At 40.3% G+C, this 20,339-nt stretch overlaps 1 protein-coding gene across 5 annotated transcripts; it reads right to left on the bottom strand.

Moving 5' to 3' along the window:
- Positions 1–1,567: 1,567 nt before the first annotated feature.
- On the bottom strand, positions 1,568–20,313 carry spns3 (spinster homolog 3 (Drosophila)). Of its 5 annotated transcripts, none has more exons than XM_012865229.3 (14): positions 20,216–20,292; positions 16,264–16,367; positions 14,819–15,078; positions 13,757–13,822; positions 10,989–11,125; positions 8,768–8,919; positions 6,911–6,977; positions 6,662–6,804; positions 6,290–6,442; positions 6,015–6,204; positions 5,216–5,281; positions 5,022–5,120; positions 4,762–4,933; positions 1,568–1,959 (listed from the first exon to the last, which is right to left on the bottom strand). In XM_012865229.3, exons 3-14 carry the CDS (start codon positions 15,042–15,044, stop codon positions 1,889–1,891), a joined length of 1,542 nt encoding a protein of 513 aa, XP_012720683.2. In that variant the 5' UTR covers positions 15,045–15,078; positions 16,264–16,367; positions 20,216–20,292; the 3' UTR covers positions 1,568–1,888. The 5 variants fall into 5 exon arrangements, with proteins under 5 accessions (XP_012720683.2, XP_021173537.2, XP_021173538.2 ...); XM_021317862.2 differs by lacking the exon at positions 20,216–20,292 and adding an exon at positions 17,378–17,453; XM_021317863.2 differs by lacking the exon at positions 16,264–16,367 and having other exon boundaries at positions 20,216–20,313.
- Between the last annotated feature and the right edge of the window lie 26 nt (positions 20,314–20,339).

The following is a 20,339-nucleotide window of genomic DNA, read 5'->3' as shown; positions in this document are numbered from 1 at the left end:
TTTACCTGGGGGAAATACATGATATTTCTTAATGTTATGATTCTAAATCATCAAATCTGATTTATATTTCTTCTGTTGTTGTTTGTAGCTGATAGGGGGGAAAAAATTGCCAGATTTCTTTCAGTTAGTATCAAAATGAGATCCATCCATTGTTCATTATGCTAGCAGGATTGCCTGGGTGGTGCCTACGTATATCCCAATTACTAGATGGGATATACTAGGTCACTAGGTGAGAGGCAGAGTATGCCATGGATAGGACACCATCGCAAACACACATACACAATTTAGAAAGCAATTTAGAGTGACCAGTCAACCTAAGAGCTGTGTTATTTGGTCTGTGGGAAATTACCCAGGGAGAACTGATGCATGGAGGGCTCAAACAAGCAAATTCCATGTAGAAACAACCCAGGCTGGGAATTGAACCAACGGCCCACTTCTGCAAGATGATGGTGCTAATGGTGTTCTATCATGCAGCCCCAATATGAGATACTCAGCCAAAATCCCTCCACAGCATTTTCAGTCAGGTTAAAGTATAAACTTAACAAATCCTTTTGCCTGACAAACTGCAGTACTGATTGATATAAGGCATATTAAAGGCATCAGCCCCGGTCCACCACCCACGTTTGACAGTTAATGTGAGGTGTTAGTGTTGATTTGCATGATGACGGCTTTCACTTACAGAAAGTGATAACGGTACTGTCTTTTCTTACTATACTATAGTTAACAGGAGCATTTAACACGGTAACTTTCTTGTGAAGCCTGAGGTGCAGCTCTAATGTTACTACAGTTGCACCTCAGGCTTTATGTGGACTTGTTAGAGGGTAAACTTGATCATGTTCCATTCCAGAAAAATGGCAACAGGACATTACTGATGATTTTCCTTTTGAGCATTGTGTTACCACACCCACGAATGTCCCAGAGGGGCAGGATAGCAAAACCTTAGTACCTTTTAAAGAGGTGCTCATGCATTTAATTTGTAGACAGACTTTGTAGAAATGAAGGAAGGATGAATGGAGAAATGTATCGGGACGAGTGGAGATTTCTGAGGAAGAGAATAGTCCCAAACACACAGCCAGAGAAACTCTTATCTGGTACCAGAGGAAGAAAGTACTAGAGTGGTCCAGTCAGTCACGGGACTTGCATCCAATAGAAATCTATAGAAAGAACTGAAGATCAGAGTGCATAGAAAGGACTTCCAGAAAATTCAAGATTTGAAGACAGTTTGAGGGAAGAATGAGTCGAAATGACTCCTGAGCGATGCATATGACTGGTTTCTCCATTCAGGAGACATCTTCAAGTTGTTATTACCGAAAAAGCATTTTCCACAAAGTGTTCTATAAACTTATTCCCATTATCAATCCAACTTTTTACCAATAACTTCATTGGTGAACTAATTTGCCTTGATTTTGTATGAGCAGATTACTGAGGTTGTTGCTGACATCTGCTGTGAGATTCGGGTCAATGAAAAAAGATGCTACAATAATCATTGGGGTGTTCAATACTCATTTTACCTGCTGTATATATATTGACTTAATACGTAAAACTTAAAAGAAGAAAATAACCCTTCTTCAAGGGTTAAAGAATTGTTTTATTATTTTTTTAAAACACAAAAACAGTATTTACATAGAAATAGCTATACTTATTTTTCAAGTATCCTGGCCAATGCTTCAAAATGGGTGGTAATACTGGGATGATCAGATCTGAAAGCACCAGATTTGCCACTTTGAGGTATTGCTGTGGGTAGCAGGCACTCCGTTGTGAGATTGTAACTGGGTTTCACACACACACACGCACACACACACACACACACACACACACACACACACACACACACACACATTACCATCAACTATACATTAATAGACTAATTTATTTAATTGTTTTGTTTTCACACAGTCCTCTTGTTGCTCAGCTCCATGGAGGAATCAGGTGTGGAGCCTTGCCTTGGGTGTAGATCTTCTGATAACACAAAAACACACAATTTTAAAGCAGAATCATTCTTGGTTTGGGGTTAGAGACGTGCATTCATAGTATGGTGACAGTGTATTAAGCCAGCCTTCTTTTTTTTTTTTTTTTTTTTTTTTTAGATATGCTTTCATAAAAAACTAATTTTCTTGCAATGTTGCAATGGGTGTTGTTTTAAAAAAAAAAGAAGAAAATAACTCTTTATTTGTCATTGCAATTGTACATTCCAATGAAATTAGTCTTCTGCATTTAACCCCTCCCTTAGGGAGTAGGGAGCAGGGAGCAGGGGGCATCTTACAGCGCCCGGGGAGCAATCTGGAGCTAAGGGTCCCGCTCAGGGACCCACAGTGGCAGTCTGCCGGGATCGAACACAGTACCTATAACCTTCTGAGAGTGCAAGAGCGCTGCTCTATCCACTAGTCCACCACTCCTCGTTGTGCACCATTTCCTCTGAACTTTCTGTTTTTCTTTAGAAGCATGTTTCTTGAATCATTTTCAGTCCACTCCTTGTATTTGAGTTCACATTTCTTCACTGCATTGTTTTATGTAGACCAGCACTGTTCTATTCTGCTGCATGAGTAAACACCTCGTAGAACTGCGTTTGGCTGCGGTTACAGCTGCACATCATTTTGGAAGATGTCGCCCACCACTTTTGCACAGTCAAAGACTGACATTCCTGCTCATTCTTCTTTGAAGCTCAGGCTCAATCATTGGATACACAATATCAATAAAGACCAATCTTCAAGATTTTCTCTGTTGTTTGTACATGGATTTAAGGCTGACCTTTCGACGGATCACTGTAATAAAATAACCTGTTTTGATCCAAACCATTTCACTGCAGCTCAGGCTGTATGTTTAGGGCCTCTGTCCTGCTGGACAGTGAATCTCCTCCCCAGTCTAAAGTCCTTTGCCCCCTTAACATCACCCTGTATTATTCCCACCAACTCTGACAAGCTGTGCTCTGCCACCTGAAGAAAACCCTCCCCACATCATTATTCTGCCACCACCATGTTTTATGGTGGGAGTGTTGTGCTTAGGAGGACGTGCAGTGAGTTTAGCTGTGTTCTTCTCTAACCACAGGTTTGGTGTGTTCCTAATATGGCTCATGTCAAATTACAAACAGGACCTCTTATCATTTTCTCTCCCCAACGGCTTTCTTCCTACCAGTCTTCCATAATTGTCAGATTTGTGGAGTGAACAAGTAATAGTCGTCCCCTGATTAGGGTCTCAGATGTTTAAACATCTCCTCAGCTTTCTCCCTGACCTGTCTACTGTGTTCCTTTGCCTAAAAAACGCTGTTTGCACTCTAAAGTTCTCCAACAAACCTCTGAGGCCAGCAACAAAACAGCTGCATTCTGAAAGCAATCGGTTGCAGTAGATTTTGTTTTGTGGTATTAGGGCAAAAGGCTTTGAAGTGCGTACCACGCTTTTCTGATTTGTCTAATGTTGTGGAGGGGAAAAATAAACCATGTAAAAATGTCCATCCACATCACAGTTATGCACTGTTTTGTGTTGGTCTATAATAGAAAATCCAGATATAATGTATTAAAGTTTTTTGTAGCTGGTACACTACAAGATGTGGAGTTCTAGGTGCTGTGCATGGTGCTGTTGGCACAGATTTGCTGTACATCAATTACTAGTCCCCAAAAATGGAAGGAAAAAGGTAATTTAAGGCAAATCCAAGTCATAAGGACAATAATGACATTCTCTACCTCTGAGCTGCCAGAAAACCTAAGTGCCACCGAGTTATTTAGGTATGTATGCAGTTATGGAGAATTTGTCCCTCATGGCAATAAGCAAGCGAGCCAGTGTGTGCCTTGGATAAAGGACTATTATTCAGGAAGGCCTAGCTTCTCCAGCGTGTGTGTGACACAGGCGTTGAGAGTAAGCAGAGGTGGGTAGTAACTAGTTACATTTACTCGGTTACATTTACTTGAGTAACTTTAGCAGCAAAATGCACTTTTAGGAGTAGCTTTACTGCACTGTACTTTTTTACTTTTACTTTAAAGTATTGCCACTCTTAAAGAACTATTCTGGCTACTCTACCTACTGGGGGTAACGTCATGAATAAGGAACTGACGTGTTTTAACCAGAGAGACAAAAACTGAGAGGTTAGGTATAGTGAGACTTCTTATTTACACACAACCTTTGTTATTTTAATGTTATTTTCTATCTGCTGAGCACATTGAGCCATTTGGAGGTCAAATGAACGTACAGTCAACAGTACATATTGTCACTGGAAGTACTAATTCCATCATACTGCATTAACTGCTGTAAGTAATGCTTTCAAGTCTAATGTTGAAACAATGATTTAGAAAAGTGTTTCTTTTGTCTTTAAAATACCAGAATTTGCACATAACCTCGTATTTTTGTCCATCTGATTAAATTTTTTTCTGTGTTTTTGTGACAACAGTGACTCTGGGTTTTTTTTTTCACAATAGGCTCAAAGGAAAGGGGGTTTGAGAGAGAGGAGGGAAGACATGCAGCAAAGGACCTCAGGCCGGAATCGAACCCGGGTCAGCCGCGTCGAGGAACAAGGCCAGCGGAGCATGCCCCCGTTTGCATATTATTTAAATATTACATCATTAGCTTAAGTAGCCTTCTTACTGAATACTTTTTTACCCTTAATTGAGTACTTTCTTGGCTGACAACTTTTTACTTTTACTCGAGTAAAAATACGTTAAAGTAGTGCTATCCTTTCTTGAGTACAATCTTTTGCTACTCTACTCACCTCTGAAAGTAAAAGCATAGACTTTTCAAGAGGGCGAGCACAAAAGTTTAAAAAAAAAGTCTTACCTTCAACCAGTTGCTGGACTGCTTTCCTGTCTTTATTAATATACATGGTGGTGATCAAGAAAAAGACTCCGCCCAGGATCCCAACAAACGGACACAGGAGGAGGCTGTACATCAGGCTGCGGAAGTTCCAGTCGTGGGTTTTAGGATTGGAGGAGCGTATAGCATCAGAGATCTGTGACATGTGAGAAGAGTGTTGCAGAGAAGAAGCTAAAACCCAAAGGGGTGGCACACAGCTGAAAGAGAGGGGAGCGATTTCTCACCACTCCCAACAGGTACGGACTCCCAGCATCACCAAGAAGATGGCCAAAGGTGATCTGTAGAGCCTCTGCTGTTGCCCTTCTGGTTGGTACGACGACATACTGCGGGAAATCAGAAACCACAAAACAGCCTCTTGACACAGGGAGCCTGCCGGATGCTTCCCATTTCACTACCGCTCAGCAACGTTTGAACTCACCAGCAGGATGTCAGCCAGGACGGCCCAGTTCAGAGAGAGCAGTAACTCACCAAAGAAAATAAACACCTGGAGGGAAACATTCCAGTCAAAAAGTGAGGAAATAAAACAGAGATGGTAAATAAAATGTTTAAAAAAAACTGTAATGCTTACTTTTTCATAAAAAAAAAAATAATAGGTAAAATAAAATAAAGGTAAAGGTAAAATAAAGGTTTGAGTCCTTTATGTTGGGTCTACTCATAGAACAGGCCGATTCAAGCCAATTACGAATTAAAAAAAAGAAAATTACGCTGATTTTATTCTCAGCTAAACATGCTATAAAAATGATTGTAAATATGATACCACTGCAGGAGGAACCACGAAAAAAAAAAATCATGTGAGGACAAAATTGTGGGGGAAAACATTAATTTTTTGGGTGACTCTTCATAAACAAAAACACACAAAGGGTAAAGCAAAGGTAAGATCTAAGGCCAAAAGAGCCTATACAATAATTGCATGCATGTAGAAAGGATTAGTTAAATAATTATTAATCAATCAATTAATTAATTAATTAATTAATTAATTAACAATTTTATCCCTTTTTTAGAATGTTTTTCACACCAGAAACATTAGAATGATAAAACAAGAAAGGCTAGTTTCCTTGAGCTTATTCTCTCTGCGTGTTATTGTTACAGAATGTCTGAATTAGTTTGTAATGGCTGATGTCCCATTTAAGAGCTGACTTCTTTTAAACTCTGAACTTAATTCAACAGAACTTTGCATTATACCCACAAGTAGAAAACCTGCATTGGTTGTCTCTTACATAGGTGGCTGGAATGCTTGAGGATGCCACAAAAATGGTGATGAAGAGGCAAGGGACTGATCCGAGCATGCCCACAGCACAGATGAGAGGGTCCGCATGTGTAACTTTATCCCTGAAATATCTGGATAAGGTGGTGCCCAGAGCTCCTCCCAGAATGCCCGTCACCACCGTCACAGCACCAAATATAAAACTGCGGGGTGAAAAGGCACAGACTGTTTGTATCTTTAGGGATTTTGAGGTGAGATACAAATGCAGGTCAAAGCTAGAGAAGCAACCTGTCTGTGGAGTTGCAGGTTTCCCCAGTGCAAGGAGGTCGGAGACCCTGGGTGATGTGTGCCCTGGCCAGGAAAGTGGGCATCCAGAAAGCCAAGGCCCCGGTGAGGAAGGCCAGAGCCGTCACGCCGAGCGATGACCACACATAACTTTTACTGAGATAAGAACACGCAAACATAACATTAGAGAACTGCATGTGCCAATTTAAAAAGAAAACTGCTAGATTACTGGCTTATTATAAGACAGGTATTGCAGAAATACAGAAAGAATTACTCAGCAAAATTCTACTAAAATATAATAAAGTCTGTTTAGAAAATATTATTTCATTATAGCAATTTGCAAAACAAAGGCAGTTTTTCTCGTCCGCATAATACTTTTTCAGAAGATACTTCACGTCCTCCTTGTAAGAGCTGTGAGCCGTCACGCCGTCTCCGTGGGTTTCTGCAGCCCCTCGGGGCGGGTTAGGGCACAGAAACACCATCAGGATGAGTCCCACGACACCCATGATGGGAGTGATCTGATAAAAACACAAAAGGTTTCTCCATTATTCTCTATTATACCATAAAGAATGATGGTGTTTGGATGAGCTGCAGACTGGTGTGTTGCATTAAGGAATGTAGTACCCTGAGAGCCCAACGCCAGTCCCCCGTGAGACTAGCACTCCCTGCCCCTGTGATGTATCCAAGACCACTGAAAGCACAAAATGATGTTGTCAGCTTAGAAAGAGGCCGAGCAGATCACATTGTAACACATCAGTTATTATCTTTAAAAGCAGTTTTCTGAGACAGAAAGAAGTTTTGGATCCGCGCCTCTCTGTAACGGCTTAGCACACATAACTGGAACCACACAGGGCCACTGGCAGCTGTTTTAACCACAAAACAGACTGCCATCTTGACAAAAAATACCTTTCTAACAGGAATAAGTTGACTAGATGAGCAGCTGCTTTTTGGCACGTCAGAAAAGGACGGAGTGAGCACTCTGATCCTTCTGAGTAACAAACATGGCTGAGCTTTGTGAAAGTAAATGGGTGACAAGGACAAACTTCTCTTCCCCCTCTTAATACAGTAAATCATTCAAAAATAGCTTTTCTGTTTATGAAACAAATGTAATCGAGGAGACAACAGTTCATGTAACGAAGACAACTTTTACCAAAGCCAGCAGCTGAACCATGAGTGTGACCCTGTTAGTATTCTGAGCATAAAATCTATCAGGTTAGGAAACATTTTTGTTTTTTTGTTTTTTCCTGTTTGATTTCTCTATCAGTGCAAAATATCTGTGGTGAGCCATTTTTTCGCTCACTGAGCCAAATTATTGAAAGAGTGTTTGCCTAGAGATGTTTTTTGATTATATATTACCATTGGTAACTTTCCTACCCACCAACATTAGCTCGAAGTCAGTTTTAAGGACCAAATGACATGCTTAGAGAAAATTGACTGTTCATGGATTCACTGGGTTTAAAAGCTGTGGCACATGGTGTACCAGGAATAATGGTTTGCCAACTACTTTACTGCTGTGCAGTCAAATCTCAATGAACAGAACAACAAATTAAGTGTGGAGAGTGGGACTTTTTGCTGCTTCCATTCACTGCTGCTGTTTCACCCTACCGCTGCATTGGCTTGCTGTTACTACACTGCAAAAACTGAACTAAAAATAAGTCACATTTTCTTAAAATGCATCTATTTGTCCTCGATTTGAGCATGTAAATAAAATGATCGGCCAATGGATTGAGTATTTGACCCCTAAAATAAGATAATTAAATAAACTGCGCTTGAAATAAGATGATGGAGATGAGTTGTACCACTATTCGTATTCCATTGGCGGATCATTTAAACTTACCTGCTCAAATCAAAGACAAGTGCACTTCTTTTGAGAAAGTTTTATCTACTTTTAGTTTCCTTTTTTGCAGTGTAAGTATGCTGGTGACATATTTGTCAAGAGAAATGAGATTGCCTCTGCGCATTTGAGATCAGAAAAGCAGCAGCAGTTGTCTACTTAAGATCTTTTTTTTTATTAGAATTTGTTGTCACAGCCAGTCATTTGGTAGAGGATGATTTTATTACTCTTCGCCCACTTTAATATGCTTTGTGCTCACTTCCTTATTGTGTCAAACATGGAATCTAATATAACTTTCAATCAGATAAGCGCCTGAACACAATCAAAAAAGACATTTTGGGAAATGCCTTTTAACTTGTCCTTTTTGTAACCAAAATGTTTTACTCACATGGAACAAACAAAACAGAGCAAAAAAAGCTAAAACCACAAAAGATCAAATCCAACATGATGGTTGCAGTGCACGTACAAACCCAAAAAAATGTAAGCAGAGCATATCCTGTCAGTTGCAACGCTCTGCGGTAAAACAGAACGATCAAAGAAATCTGAACACAGCAGTGCAGCGTTATATTTTGATTAATCAGTGAAGAGAGTGATAAAAAGGCAGAAAAAAAACAACCAAGCACAGGGCTATGGAAGGAGCTTCTAACCTTCCTACAGGTATGAAGATGTAGAAGATGCAGATCATGACGCTCCGCCGACCCCCTGAGAAGAGATCTCCAATGATGGTGGGAGCAACGGTTGAGTAGCTGGCCTCCCCCACACCGACGAGTGCTCGCAACAGAAGAAGAAGCCAGAATTGCTAAACAAAGCAAGCCAGAGAGCACACAAGCATTTCAAACATTATTCCATTCTGAAAACCACAGACATCCCATTGCAGGCGTGCGTAGGCCATTCTCGCTGTGTAGACAAGTAACCGAGGTCAGCTGTTTTTATGGTGCCTTAAATATATTATCAAAAACTTAAATGAATTTTATTGGGATTTTATGTAATGGACCAAGACAAAATAGTTCAGAATTGTGAAATGTAGGGAATGTGATAAATGCCTTTGAATTTTTATTTTGGTGTTTGGAAACCTATAAAGTATAATTTATTTTATTTTCAGCTGCCTTCTCTCTGATACCGCCAAATAAAATCCAGTGCAACCCCTTGCCTTTAGAAGCAACCTAGAGGACATCAGTGAGCAAACAGCACCATGCAGGCTAACAGCACACCATGCAAGATGTGGAGGAGCTTAAATCAGGGTTAGGTCCTAAAACCATATCCAAAGATCTAAAAATGTCATTGAGCACTTTTTAATCTATCAATTGTACTGTCCAGCTTTAAACCTTGCAAGCATGGGTGTTCGCAAAATCGGCGAGCTGGTCAAGGAGAATATTAATCAGAGAAGCAGTCAAGAGGTGCGTGGTAACTCTGGAGGAGCTGCAGAGATTCAGATCTTAGATGGGGGAATCTGTCGGCAGGAAAACTACTGTATAAGTTATCAACCCCACAAAGTGACTTCTGTGAGAGAGTGACAAGATGAAGCTATTGTTGAAAGAGAGCCATGATAATTCCTGTTGGTTGTTTACAACAAGCCATGTAGGGCTTGGAGGAAAGGTGCTCTGATCAGATGAGACACAATTTAAATTTTTGGTCTACCCACAAAACACAATGTATGGCAAAAAAAACTAATGCCGCACATCACCCCTAAAAACAGCAGCCACAAAACATGGCGGTTACGAGATGTTTTTCTGCATCAGGGATGTTAAAGCTGGTCCAGAGGAAGATGGATGATGGGTGGAGGTAAATGCAAGGTGATACAGGAAGAAAACCTGTTGGAGCCTGAAAAGTTGAGACTGGAGCGGAGCGACACCTTCCAGCAGGACAGTGACCAAAAACATACAGCCATAGCTGCCATAGAACTGTTTAGATCAAACAGTAATAATGCATTAAAATGGTTAAAGCCTAGATGTAAATCCAATTGATCCAAGACTTGACGATGACTTTTCACCGACACACAGCATCCCCGAGAACAGCGGGTAAGAATGTCAGAAACAAGGAGTCAGATGCCTGCAGCTGTCTTTGCAGTGAGATGTGGCTGCTGAACCTGCACTCTTGATTTCTGTTTTTAAAAAGGACAAAAACCCTTACATTATTTTTCTTCTACTTCATAATAATGCACTACATGTTGTTTTGGCGTATCAGATAAAAAATTGTGTTGAGACAAAATGTGAAAAAGTTTAGGGTTATGATTATGTCTTATGAATATGAGCAGGATACAGTTTGGCAGGCATCTGACTGATAAAATTCCTCTGAAATCTAGCTGATGTTGCTAAGAATAATGATTTTGAACAGAGAAACACAACATAGATATGGAGTAGCATTACAAGTGTGAAACTTCTATTTTATTAGTGATTCATTAAAAAGGTTACCGTTATGTTTATTACTTTGTTAAGAGGATCAGGCAGAAATTGCTGCAACTGAAGCCTGATTCACAGCTTCTGCAAATATTAGTTCCTGTTTTCTTGCTCTAAATTAAGCTAAAACACTCATCGTATTTAGGAAGGAACTTCTTCTTTTAACAACCCTGAAAATGAAATTAATGTAAGGTGAGGTAAGATTTCAAACATCTTAATCCGGTCTGTCGACATTTGGCTCATTCCTCGCCCAGCGCCAGCGCAATGCATAATACCCACTCCTGCAGGCACAAACTCTGACCAAAACCCTAGACTTCTATGGTAAAAATTAAAAATGCCATTTGCAGTGGTAAGAGAGAAAATACTGCGAAGGTTAATGTTAGAGGAAGGAGTATCAGGAAGTGACGCCCTTCTGACCGATTCTTATCTCTTGTTTTTTTTTTGCGTGCAAGCTTATCAGCTTCTCACTTACCGACTTGGAGACAAAAGAGCTACCAGCTGCAGTCAGAAGCCATACGCTCAAGCCGCACAGCATGATGTATTTGCGATTGTAGCGGTCCCCGAGGTACCCAAAGAGGGGAGCCAGGAGTAAGAAACTACAGATGAAAACTGGAAATGCATCGACACAACACGCGTTAATTCCCAGTGAATGAAGGAAACTTCCTGGGGGGAAAAAAGTCACATCAAAGCATTGATCTTGGCTAGTTTTGAAAAGAGGTTCAACAAATATGTGTTTCTGTGTCTGTTGGCTTGTTGTTACTCAGTATTTAGGACCTTTTCTGGTAAGTGCACTTATATTCTGAAGACCTGACACACTTTATGGGAACCAAAACTCAGTCCTAATGAAATGGTTTTACGCTTACCTTACAGCTGTGGTGTAAATTGAATTTAGGTAAGGTTAGTGTTGGGAATATACAGGATGAAAGCGTCTTGTGTCTCAGCGTGACAGTGTGCTGTGGAAGCTGCATGGCACAGGAGAGGAAGGATGTAGCATGGGTGGCGAGGACAGCAAAGGGGATTGTGGGATACCGTCTACAACAGGGATCACCAACCTTTTTGAAACTGAGAGCTACTTCATTGGTATTGTGCCATACGAAGGGCCCCCTGTACTGACCGTTGAACTAGAAGAACTAGAGCTCAACATAACCTTATGTTATATAAACAAGTTTTTAATGCTTTTCTTATTTTTATATCTATGTAAATACACGTTAACCTGACGCCGCCAGATAGATTTGCTTCGCATATCCATCTGGAAACCTTCCGTTGAAGTAATTTTGGGAAGGGGCGAAAATACTGGTTAGCTGATTGGCTTATGTTGGTGATAGACAAGCCAAATAAACCAATCAGATCAACGAAGCATTTGACGTACTCGTCAACATGCCTCGTCGTCGCTCTGTTGACGAAAACACAACCACAAGCCAAGCTACTCTTGCTGCTGCAGGTAAAGGCTCGTTAGCTCAGCAAAGAAATACTCTGTAATTCCGATAAAACTTGCTCGATAGCCACGCTAACGCTAGCTTCATCGGCTGAAGCCGCCATGTTGTTTAGACTGAACTGACGCGCTTCCCGTTGCGTCACACCTCAACCCGCCTCAAAGCCAACGCTGATTGGACGTTCGTTTGGTGAACGGCTCCAAATTTTCTTTAACGGAGAGTAGCCAGACTGATCTGCGAGTGAAACCTTGAAAGCTCGCGAGATCAGGATGGTCTCAAGAGGCTAAATACACGTATGATTAAAAAGGAAGAGAAACTGGATAGAATAATGTTTTACATGCAGCTCACTGGAGGGTTGTGCGGGCTTGAGGGCACCACAGATGGTCCTGGGGGCTACCTGGTGCTCGCAGACACCATGTTGGTGACCCCTGGTCTACAGGATCTGGACATGGTTTATGCTAGAGTCCAGAAAAGGGCCAGATATATAGCCACAGATTACACCCACTCAGTCTGTCCCATTTAAATCAGGTAAACCATTCAGCAACATTAAATCAAAGACTAGAAGACTTTTTAAATCAAGATTAAAAACACATTTGTTTAGGATTGCCTTCGACTGTTCTAGTTAAACTGTTTTAATAAATACAACCCTGTAGAAATAATTAATTATATTCAATCCTTAAAGCAAACAAAATAGGATTCACAAATACAGAACAGTGACTGAAATTTTAAGTTTAAATTACATTACTGAAACATCATTAGTTTAACTTTGTAGTCCAACTGTTTTTAATGTTTGCTTTTAATTTCTATTTTCCCATGTTTTATTTGGTTTCTTCACTTTATTCCAACTTGCTTTTATTCTGTTTTATTTCCTATGTTTTAATCATGTAAAGCACTATTGTCCCCTGGCAGAATCAATTAAACCACCGGCCCAGTTCATGGTCAGTTACATGTTTACAAGCATGCTGCTGGTTCCACAGGTTCTAGATCCGACTGAGAAATTATTCACACAGTCTCTCTCAAGCTAATGTCTATCCGCACACTTTGGGCTTCTCGTGTGGCGGTGTTTGTCTGGTATATTCATGCAAATTGCAATTTTTTTTGTACTTTAAGATTTAAATTTTCAGTTTTTTTCTGATTATTAGCAAATTTTTTAACTTCTCAAGGAGTGTTTGTCTGGTACATTTACACACTTACCCAGCATTTTACATAATTATGCTCTTATCTGTCTTGTTTGACTTATCTTAAACATTTAAATTTTAGCACATGCTAAAGACTATCACGCAAATAGCGTGCTTGGTATATTCAACTTGAAAAAAAATTTCTATCTGAATATGCCTTATCTAATATAAATTGTACAATACTTTCCCCCTTCTGATAAGTCTCTCTTCTTCTGTACAGCTTACGTTTAAATTTAGCTTTTTTTCATAGTGTGTTTTTTGCATTTTTAAAGGGTCTTCTGAAAAATAATGCTCATTTCTCATTTTCCCATGGATGGCTTTGATACGTGTCTGTGTGTTAATGTGAACACCAAAATGTCATTACAGCAACATAATGACAACAAAGACTCTTGATACTGGTAATGCGTAAGGCTAGGGTGTTAGAAAGGGGGATGGAGTAACTAAAATGCATAAATGTGAATACAAAGCCCTAAACTAAAATACAAACCTACGTGTGTGTAAGTGTCTGTGGCAGGGGTTGATTTTATCTTGCATGCAAACACTATACTTTAGTTCTCCTTCAGCACATTTTACATATAAAAAAATTAAATGTATATTTGCATTAGTTCTCATGAAATGCCTTCTCATACCTGTTTGCAGCAGTCCAGCCGTACTGTCACTGATATCAAAGAACTTCTGGAGCTCAGAAAGGACACCTGCATGACAACAAAGACATTAAGTCCACGCAGCACTCACCAGATCAGAGGCTGCAAACAATGTTAAGTGATCACATCATTTTGTCCCTTTGCCCTTTTGTACCCTTGCAACTTCTGTTGTTTTGTGCGTGCTTTACTAAATAATGATTTAAACCCCCAATCAATAATATCTACAGAACCTGTAGATAGTCACTAAGAGTTAGTCAGGTAAAATCAGGGCTCATAATTGGTCATTTTTAATAAAAGGTCTATTTGGGTATCAAACCACAATCAAAGGAAATACAAGAGATGTGCACTGACACTTAAATATGTAGGTGAGATTTTAACATTTTACTGTCATGTTTTCCATAATGTTATGAAAATCATGAAATACCACAAAAGAAATTCAACTGATTGCTTATTTCCCCTCTTCACCATTTTGTACCACTGAAATTGCAGTCATCTTGTACCTGCATTCATAGAGTTCCTGACAGACATTTCGTGCCTTCCTGGCATCAAATATATTATGTGGCTTGTAAGAATAATGAAAAAACAATCTATTCTACTATTATCATTCACTACAGTACATATATGCATCGTCAGCCAGAACAATCGACCAGAGTCATGAAATGTGGTTAAAAATGTGGGGCAAAAACTGTTTTTTTCATTTCTACTAATATTCTTCTCTATATCACACCAGCTCAGAGAAACAGAAGTATGTTAAAAGGTAAGCAGATGAGTAAGACTTGGTAAATTTGTGAGAACAAGCCGTAGGAAATGACATACATATGGGTACAAAATGGTAAGAAATGGAGGAGGGGAAGAAATTGCAATGCATGGTTATAAAACTGGGGTAGTAATTAGCAAACAGACCTGCAGCCAAGCTGATATGCAATGCTTTGAGTGCACAAGTATGAAAAGGTTTGATTTTAGGCACAAAATGGAAGTAAGAAGGGACAAAATAGCAGGTGTGATACCGTGATGTGACCCAGAGTTGACCACAACAGATCCTCTCACCTGCTATCGTGTAGCGCTCCATGTAGTTGAGCAGGTTGACGTAGCAGAGCACTGCTATGGCTACATAGGCACGTCTCTGGGAAATGACTGGTTTGTCTGCTGTGAGCGGTGCAAGTGATGAAACGCTGTTGGTGAGAGCGCCGTATTGTAGACCTGAGCTGGAGCCCAGGCTGCTTGGAGGAACCGGGACGTCCTGAGGGGAGCTCACGGATACCTTCTGCTCCATAGTACTTAGCCCCTTTGTCACCCTAAAAAACAACCTAAAGCACAACCACAACAAGGAAAGTGAGACGTATTGGAAACATTACAGCATGCATTGTTTGGCACACTGATAAAAGTTACTCAAATGAAAGGCTGGATTCTCCTATGTTTTTCAGCATGAGATACTTCAAGGCTACAATAAACACGGAACTCCTTTCACAACTTCGACACATCCAGATAGGGATGCTATCGAACATGTCAGCATTGATGCTTTCAAACTTGGCAGCATAAAGAAAACTGTGTTTTGCTCCTTACATAAAACCAACAAGGGATAAAGAGTTGCACCATTAAAAGTCCCGATCCCAATCATTCCACCAGTTCAGGGGCTTCACATTGAGGGTATGGCTTTAATCGCAAGATACTTTATTCTTATTAATATTACTTTTCCCCCGCTGCACACAATAACCACCAAGATGACGCCCTTCCCTAGTTGTGTGCAGACAAACCTAATTTCTTAAAACATGAGGACAGAACCCCACAACGTGAACCAATAAACTGGAGAAAAAAAATAAGCAAACAGGTTTCAGCAACAAATGGAAAGGTTTGCTTGTGAAATGCTATTTCTAAATGCTATTTCTGAAAAGTAGTCGTGTTTGAGGAAAATGTGTTAACACAGGAGCATTCACAATGACACAAAAGGCAATTTCACAAGCCCACAAGTTAAAGTATGTCAAAATAAAGAAGAAAACAGAAGGAAGTCATTTGGTAAACCACTTTTAAGAAGTTTCACAGCTCTTTCAAACTGCACAAACAGGTAAGGCAGTGATTAGTGGCTATTGGAAGCCATCCACTTCTCTTGTAACCTCACAGAAAATATACAGCATAAAAATGGAAAAAAACGAACTTATAAAAACAATCACAAGAATATACTGTAACACATAATGCAACTTTTTTTTTCTTTTTGATTCACTCACAGAAAAGCCCAGAGTCTTTGGGCCCAGGTTACAGAGTCCATGGAGTGATAACACTGAGCCTATTGTGCGGGGAATCTTCTCCAAACAGCCCCCTCAGCAGAGTGGTACTGTTCAAAATTCAGCCGCTACACCCAAAGTCCTCCCTCTTTTTCAATCAAACCTACTATCACTGCCGCTGATGTAGTTACAGCATTTTGAAGCCTGCAGGTGGGACTTTTAACACAGCTCAAACTGTTTGAATCAATAGGAGGGAACAAAACAAAACCATACCTGATTGTAGACGGTGCCTCTGAGGGAATTTGCTTAAATATTTCTTCTCATTTCATATTTGAAGACTGGATGTCAGAGAACAGAGCCCTCTCCTCGATGACTGTCTGAAGATTGAGGAAACTAACGGTTATCTCACTTCTAGCTTGACTCAAGATATATTAAGTTAGTGCAGAGGGCCCAGCCCACTCAGGGCTGGTCATATGTCTTCACATTTGGCTTGACAACACTGCTGAATGTGATTTAGCTTTTTCTTCCCCCACCCACACACACACGCACACACACACACACACACACACACTTCTATCCACTTTTGTTTTTGTTTTTTGGTGGAGCTTAACAGGAGCATGTGTAATAACCCTTCACACGATCAGGTTCACTTCTTTGACCCTTTTAGAGGCGGTGTACTCAGACAGCAGACGGGAGGCCCCCCAGCTGCTAGACAGAGGTTTCAGAAGCTCTGAATGTGTTCAGACTTTAATCAGTGGTATGCCTCCGACATGGTACTTCATTGTCTAGCCTAAGAAGAACAAAAAGTGGGTCATCTTACCTTTTTAGCCCTCATTGTCAGGGAAATAGCTGTGCATCTAGAGCTGATTTGATAACATGGTTAAATGAAAATTATAAAGAGGGGGAAATCCGTCAAACAAAGCTGTTTTATTCCCCCCCTCTTTGAAGGCTCCAGTTTGTTGACTGGTGGCCACTTTATAATAGTGCAGTGGCTATTTTTATTATTTAATTCTTGTGACTGTGTTGCCAATTGTTAAACTAATTAAAGCCTTAAATGTATGCAAATAGCACTGTCTGATCCTACTTAAAAAGATCTTAGAAATCCTTAAAAAAAATAAAGTGATAATTTGTCATTTTACCCCTAGCTTTCACTACACGGACAACCTGTTCAAAAAAAAAAAAAAAAAAAAAAGCAGAACCACCATTCTGACTGATGTCAACACTTATCGGAATGAGCCTTTGCGATCTACCAGCTTCCTCTCCCTTCAGAGTTCTCTATAAACGTTATCAGGTCATCGTTTTTCAACTTCAGTTTTAAAGTTAATCAGCGCCCAGCAGTTCAGGACGTCATGTGTGACATAATGAGCATAAAACTTGATCGCTTTACCGGAGTTACTTTAAACTCTCCACAATCAACACCCTGACTGCTTCCTCTCGCAGTTATTACCTCTAATGTACGGACAGCCACGTCTTTTTGATCAGTTGTTTTCTCTACCGCCATCTAGTGTTTATTCTGAGTATTACAACGACCATTCATGCGTGGGGCTTTTCTTGGGTGTTTCAGAGGTTATGCTGTGAAAGTGTGGTTTTTCAGTGACACTACTCTAATGATCATATCTGGACTTACCACAACATGCATAGTCTTGCGTATGCAAGCCATTCAGAAATAACAGATAGCCATCCAAGCTGCTTATGCAGTCCAACTTATCCAACCAATGAGAAACCGAAATCACAACTCTGTTTCTGCATCAAGCAGATCCAGTGAATGACGAGCATGTTTGAATTATTTATATATATTTTTGTATATTTGTAAGGTGCTCAAAATTAAAGATAGAATCTGACAAGAAAAGAGCATAGATTATCATTTCAAATCTTGCTCAGATGTTTCACGATTTGCTGTTACATCACTGATGGAAATTTGCAATGTCAAAATGAAACGGTCCCAAAAACTGATACTCCAACTACCATCCTTTGCCATCAGTGAATAGCAGCAGAGTCTTTTTTTAGGTTCCTCACATGCATGATGTTGAAGATCGGTGCCACGGCATTACCTAATGATATAAAGGACAATTAGTGGCTATATTTCTGCAGAGTCTGTGTGTGTGTGGTATAGCACAAACATTAGAGATGGGCTCTCAGCTTGATCATTGTGTTTCCTCAATATGTGCTGGGTTTCTACTATTAATTGTATCTTCAAAAACGTGTTGTGGTACATGAAAACAGAGCTCAGCTAAAAGGCATAGCTCTTATTTGACCAGTTTAGTATGTGTCCCAGTCCTCACCTACAGACATGGGATGTGGATCCAGAATACAAGCAACCAGAATGAGTATCCTAGGGTAGCTGGGTTCTTTTTCTAAGAATCTGAAACATGCTGCGTGCATTTTTGGCCCCCTCTCCTAAGAGAAAACAATGGCTATCAGAGGTCACCTAATCAGCACATACAGTGCATCAATGTGTAATTTAATCTCAGTGATTAAATCTCTGCCAAGTCTTTAGTTAGAGAACGTTGGTGGACAAACAGCCTCTTTAAGAACAAGGAACCCAGGAGACAAGTCTGGTAGAAGGTTGTGGAGACGTTGAGAACAGGGTTAGCTTATAAAACAATATCCCAATCTACCATATCCAAATCTAGTACTACTGGTCAAACCATCATCTGAAACCAGAGTAGGAAACAACTGCAAACCTATCGTCTGCCTAAACGAACGGGCTGGGCAAGGACAGCGACAATCAGAGGAGAAGCTAGACGACCCCTGGAAATTTTGGAGGAGCTGTAAAGATTCACAGCTCAGGTGGGAGAATCTGCCGACACGACAGCCGTTAATCAAGCCCTCTGCAAATTTAGACATCGTGTCTGAAAGGCTCGGTGGAAATAGTCAAGCCTAAACAAATCATTCAGAGAAGATAGACTGCTCTCTTTCTGATGACTTGCTGTTCACATTCAAGTGTGCACACATTGATTTATACTTAGGAAAATCTCTTTTTTAGATAATTTAATTTTGTTATTCATGTGGTTAAGACCTTTGGTTAAATTCTTTAGTTGTGTAATTGAGTATATTTATTTGTATTTTTAGTATAGCTATGTTGACACCCATTATAAACCCACAATGTATTTTTTTTTTTTAAATCACCCCACCGCAGATTGTTAGTTTCTGTTGCAGTTGATGTGATCATTTGCTCTTTCTGGTGTGCGAAACAAAAAAACGTTTATTTAGATTAAAAGAGGAGAGTGGCCAGAAAAAAAAAGCCACTGTTGAAAGAAAGCCTTGTTTGCAGCACGCTACAAGCCATGCAGGGGCGACAGCAAACAGGTGGAGGAAATTGCTGAGTTCACATGAGACCAAAATTGAACATTATGCCAACGTGCAAAACGCTATATGGGGCAAAAAGTTAACACTGCACAGCACTAAGAACACACCATCCCCACAGTGTGACATGGTGGTGGTGGCATTATGCTTTAGGGATGCTTTTGTTTAGCAGAGACAAAGCAGCTAGTCAGAGTTCATGGGGAGATGATTGAAAGGAGTGTGAAAGGTGTGTGAAAAAATAAATCTCTAAGAGGCTGCAAAAGACTTGAGATCCAGGGAGGAGGTTCTCCTTCTACTACAATAGGACAACTGACCTAAATATACAGCCAGAGCTAATTTGCAAAGAAGAATGGGGTAAAAATGTGTTTCCCCAAAGGACTTTCGTCTATAATTGCAGCCAAATGTGGTTCTGCGAAATATAACACCATTCGGATTTCAATTTTGTTAAAATCTTTGGGGAAAAAATTACATTATTTCCTTTACTCCTGTGTTTTTCTCAATGTAATACAGTGACATTTGCCCCTGTGTCACGACAAAAGGTGGAAAGGTTGAATGGATAAGCACTTTGCAAGGTAATGTATGTTAACTTTAGAGATAACAAGGTGCATCACAGACATTGAAACTGAGGATTATGGCATACATTTGCCTGAAACAGGTGCCTCAAACTGAATCCCCTTTGGATTCTGAACAATTGTGGCTTATGGCATTGTAAAGGAGTTTCTTAAACCCCATACCACCTTTCAGTCATTTCACGGCCCCAGCAAACTACAACCCCAGCAGATGCCAGCGCAGTTTGATGGTTTTCACACCACGAGAGTCCGCTGATCTCGTTAATGTACACGACCCCAGAATGTTCAAGTGTACAAGATACGCAAACATGGCTCGTTTCAGTCCCACTCTTTGTGTTGCTTGTACTCACTGGTGGAAAAGCGTGAGGCCGGAGAGCGAAAGCGCTTCACAAGATGGCAGCAGAGGATCGCTCGCAGCAAAGGCCGCTGCAACATTTCCCACGAAGAAGAAACGTCAGCGGTGGCACACACAGC

This window comes from Fundulus heteroclitus, chromosome 11 (assembly GCF_011125445.2).
Source record: "Fundulus heteroclitus isolate FHET01 chromosome 11, MU-UCD_Fhet_4.1, whole genome shotgun sequence".
Classification (NCBI taxonomy): Eukaryota; Metazoa; Chordata; class Actinopteri; order Cyprinodontiformes; family Fundulidae; genus Fundulus; species Fundulus heteroclitus.
The sequence above is the reverse complement of the archived record's forward strand: the minus strand, read 5'-3'. Positions and strand labels throughout refer to the sequence as shown.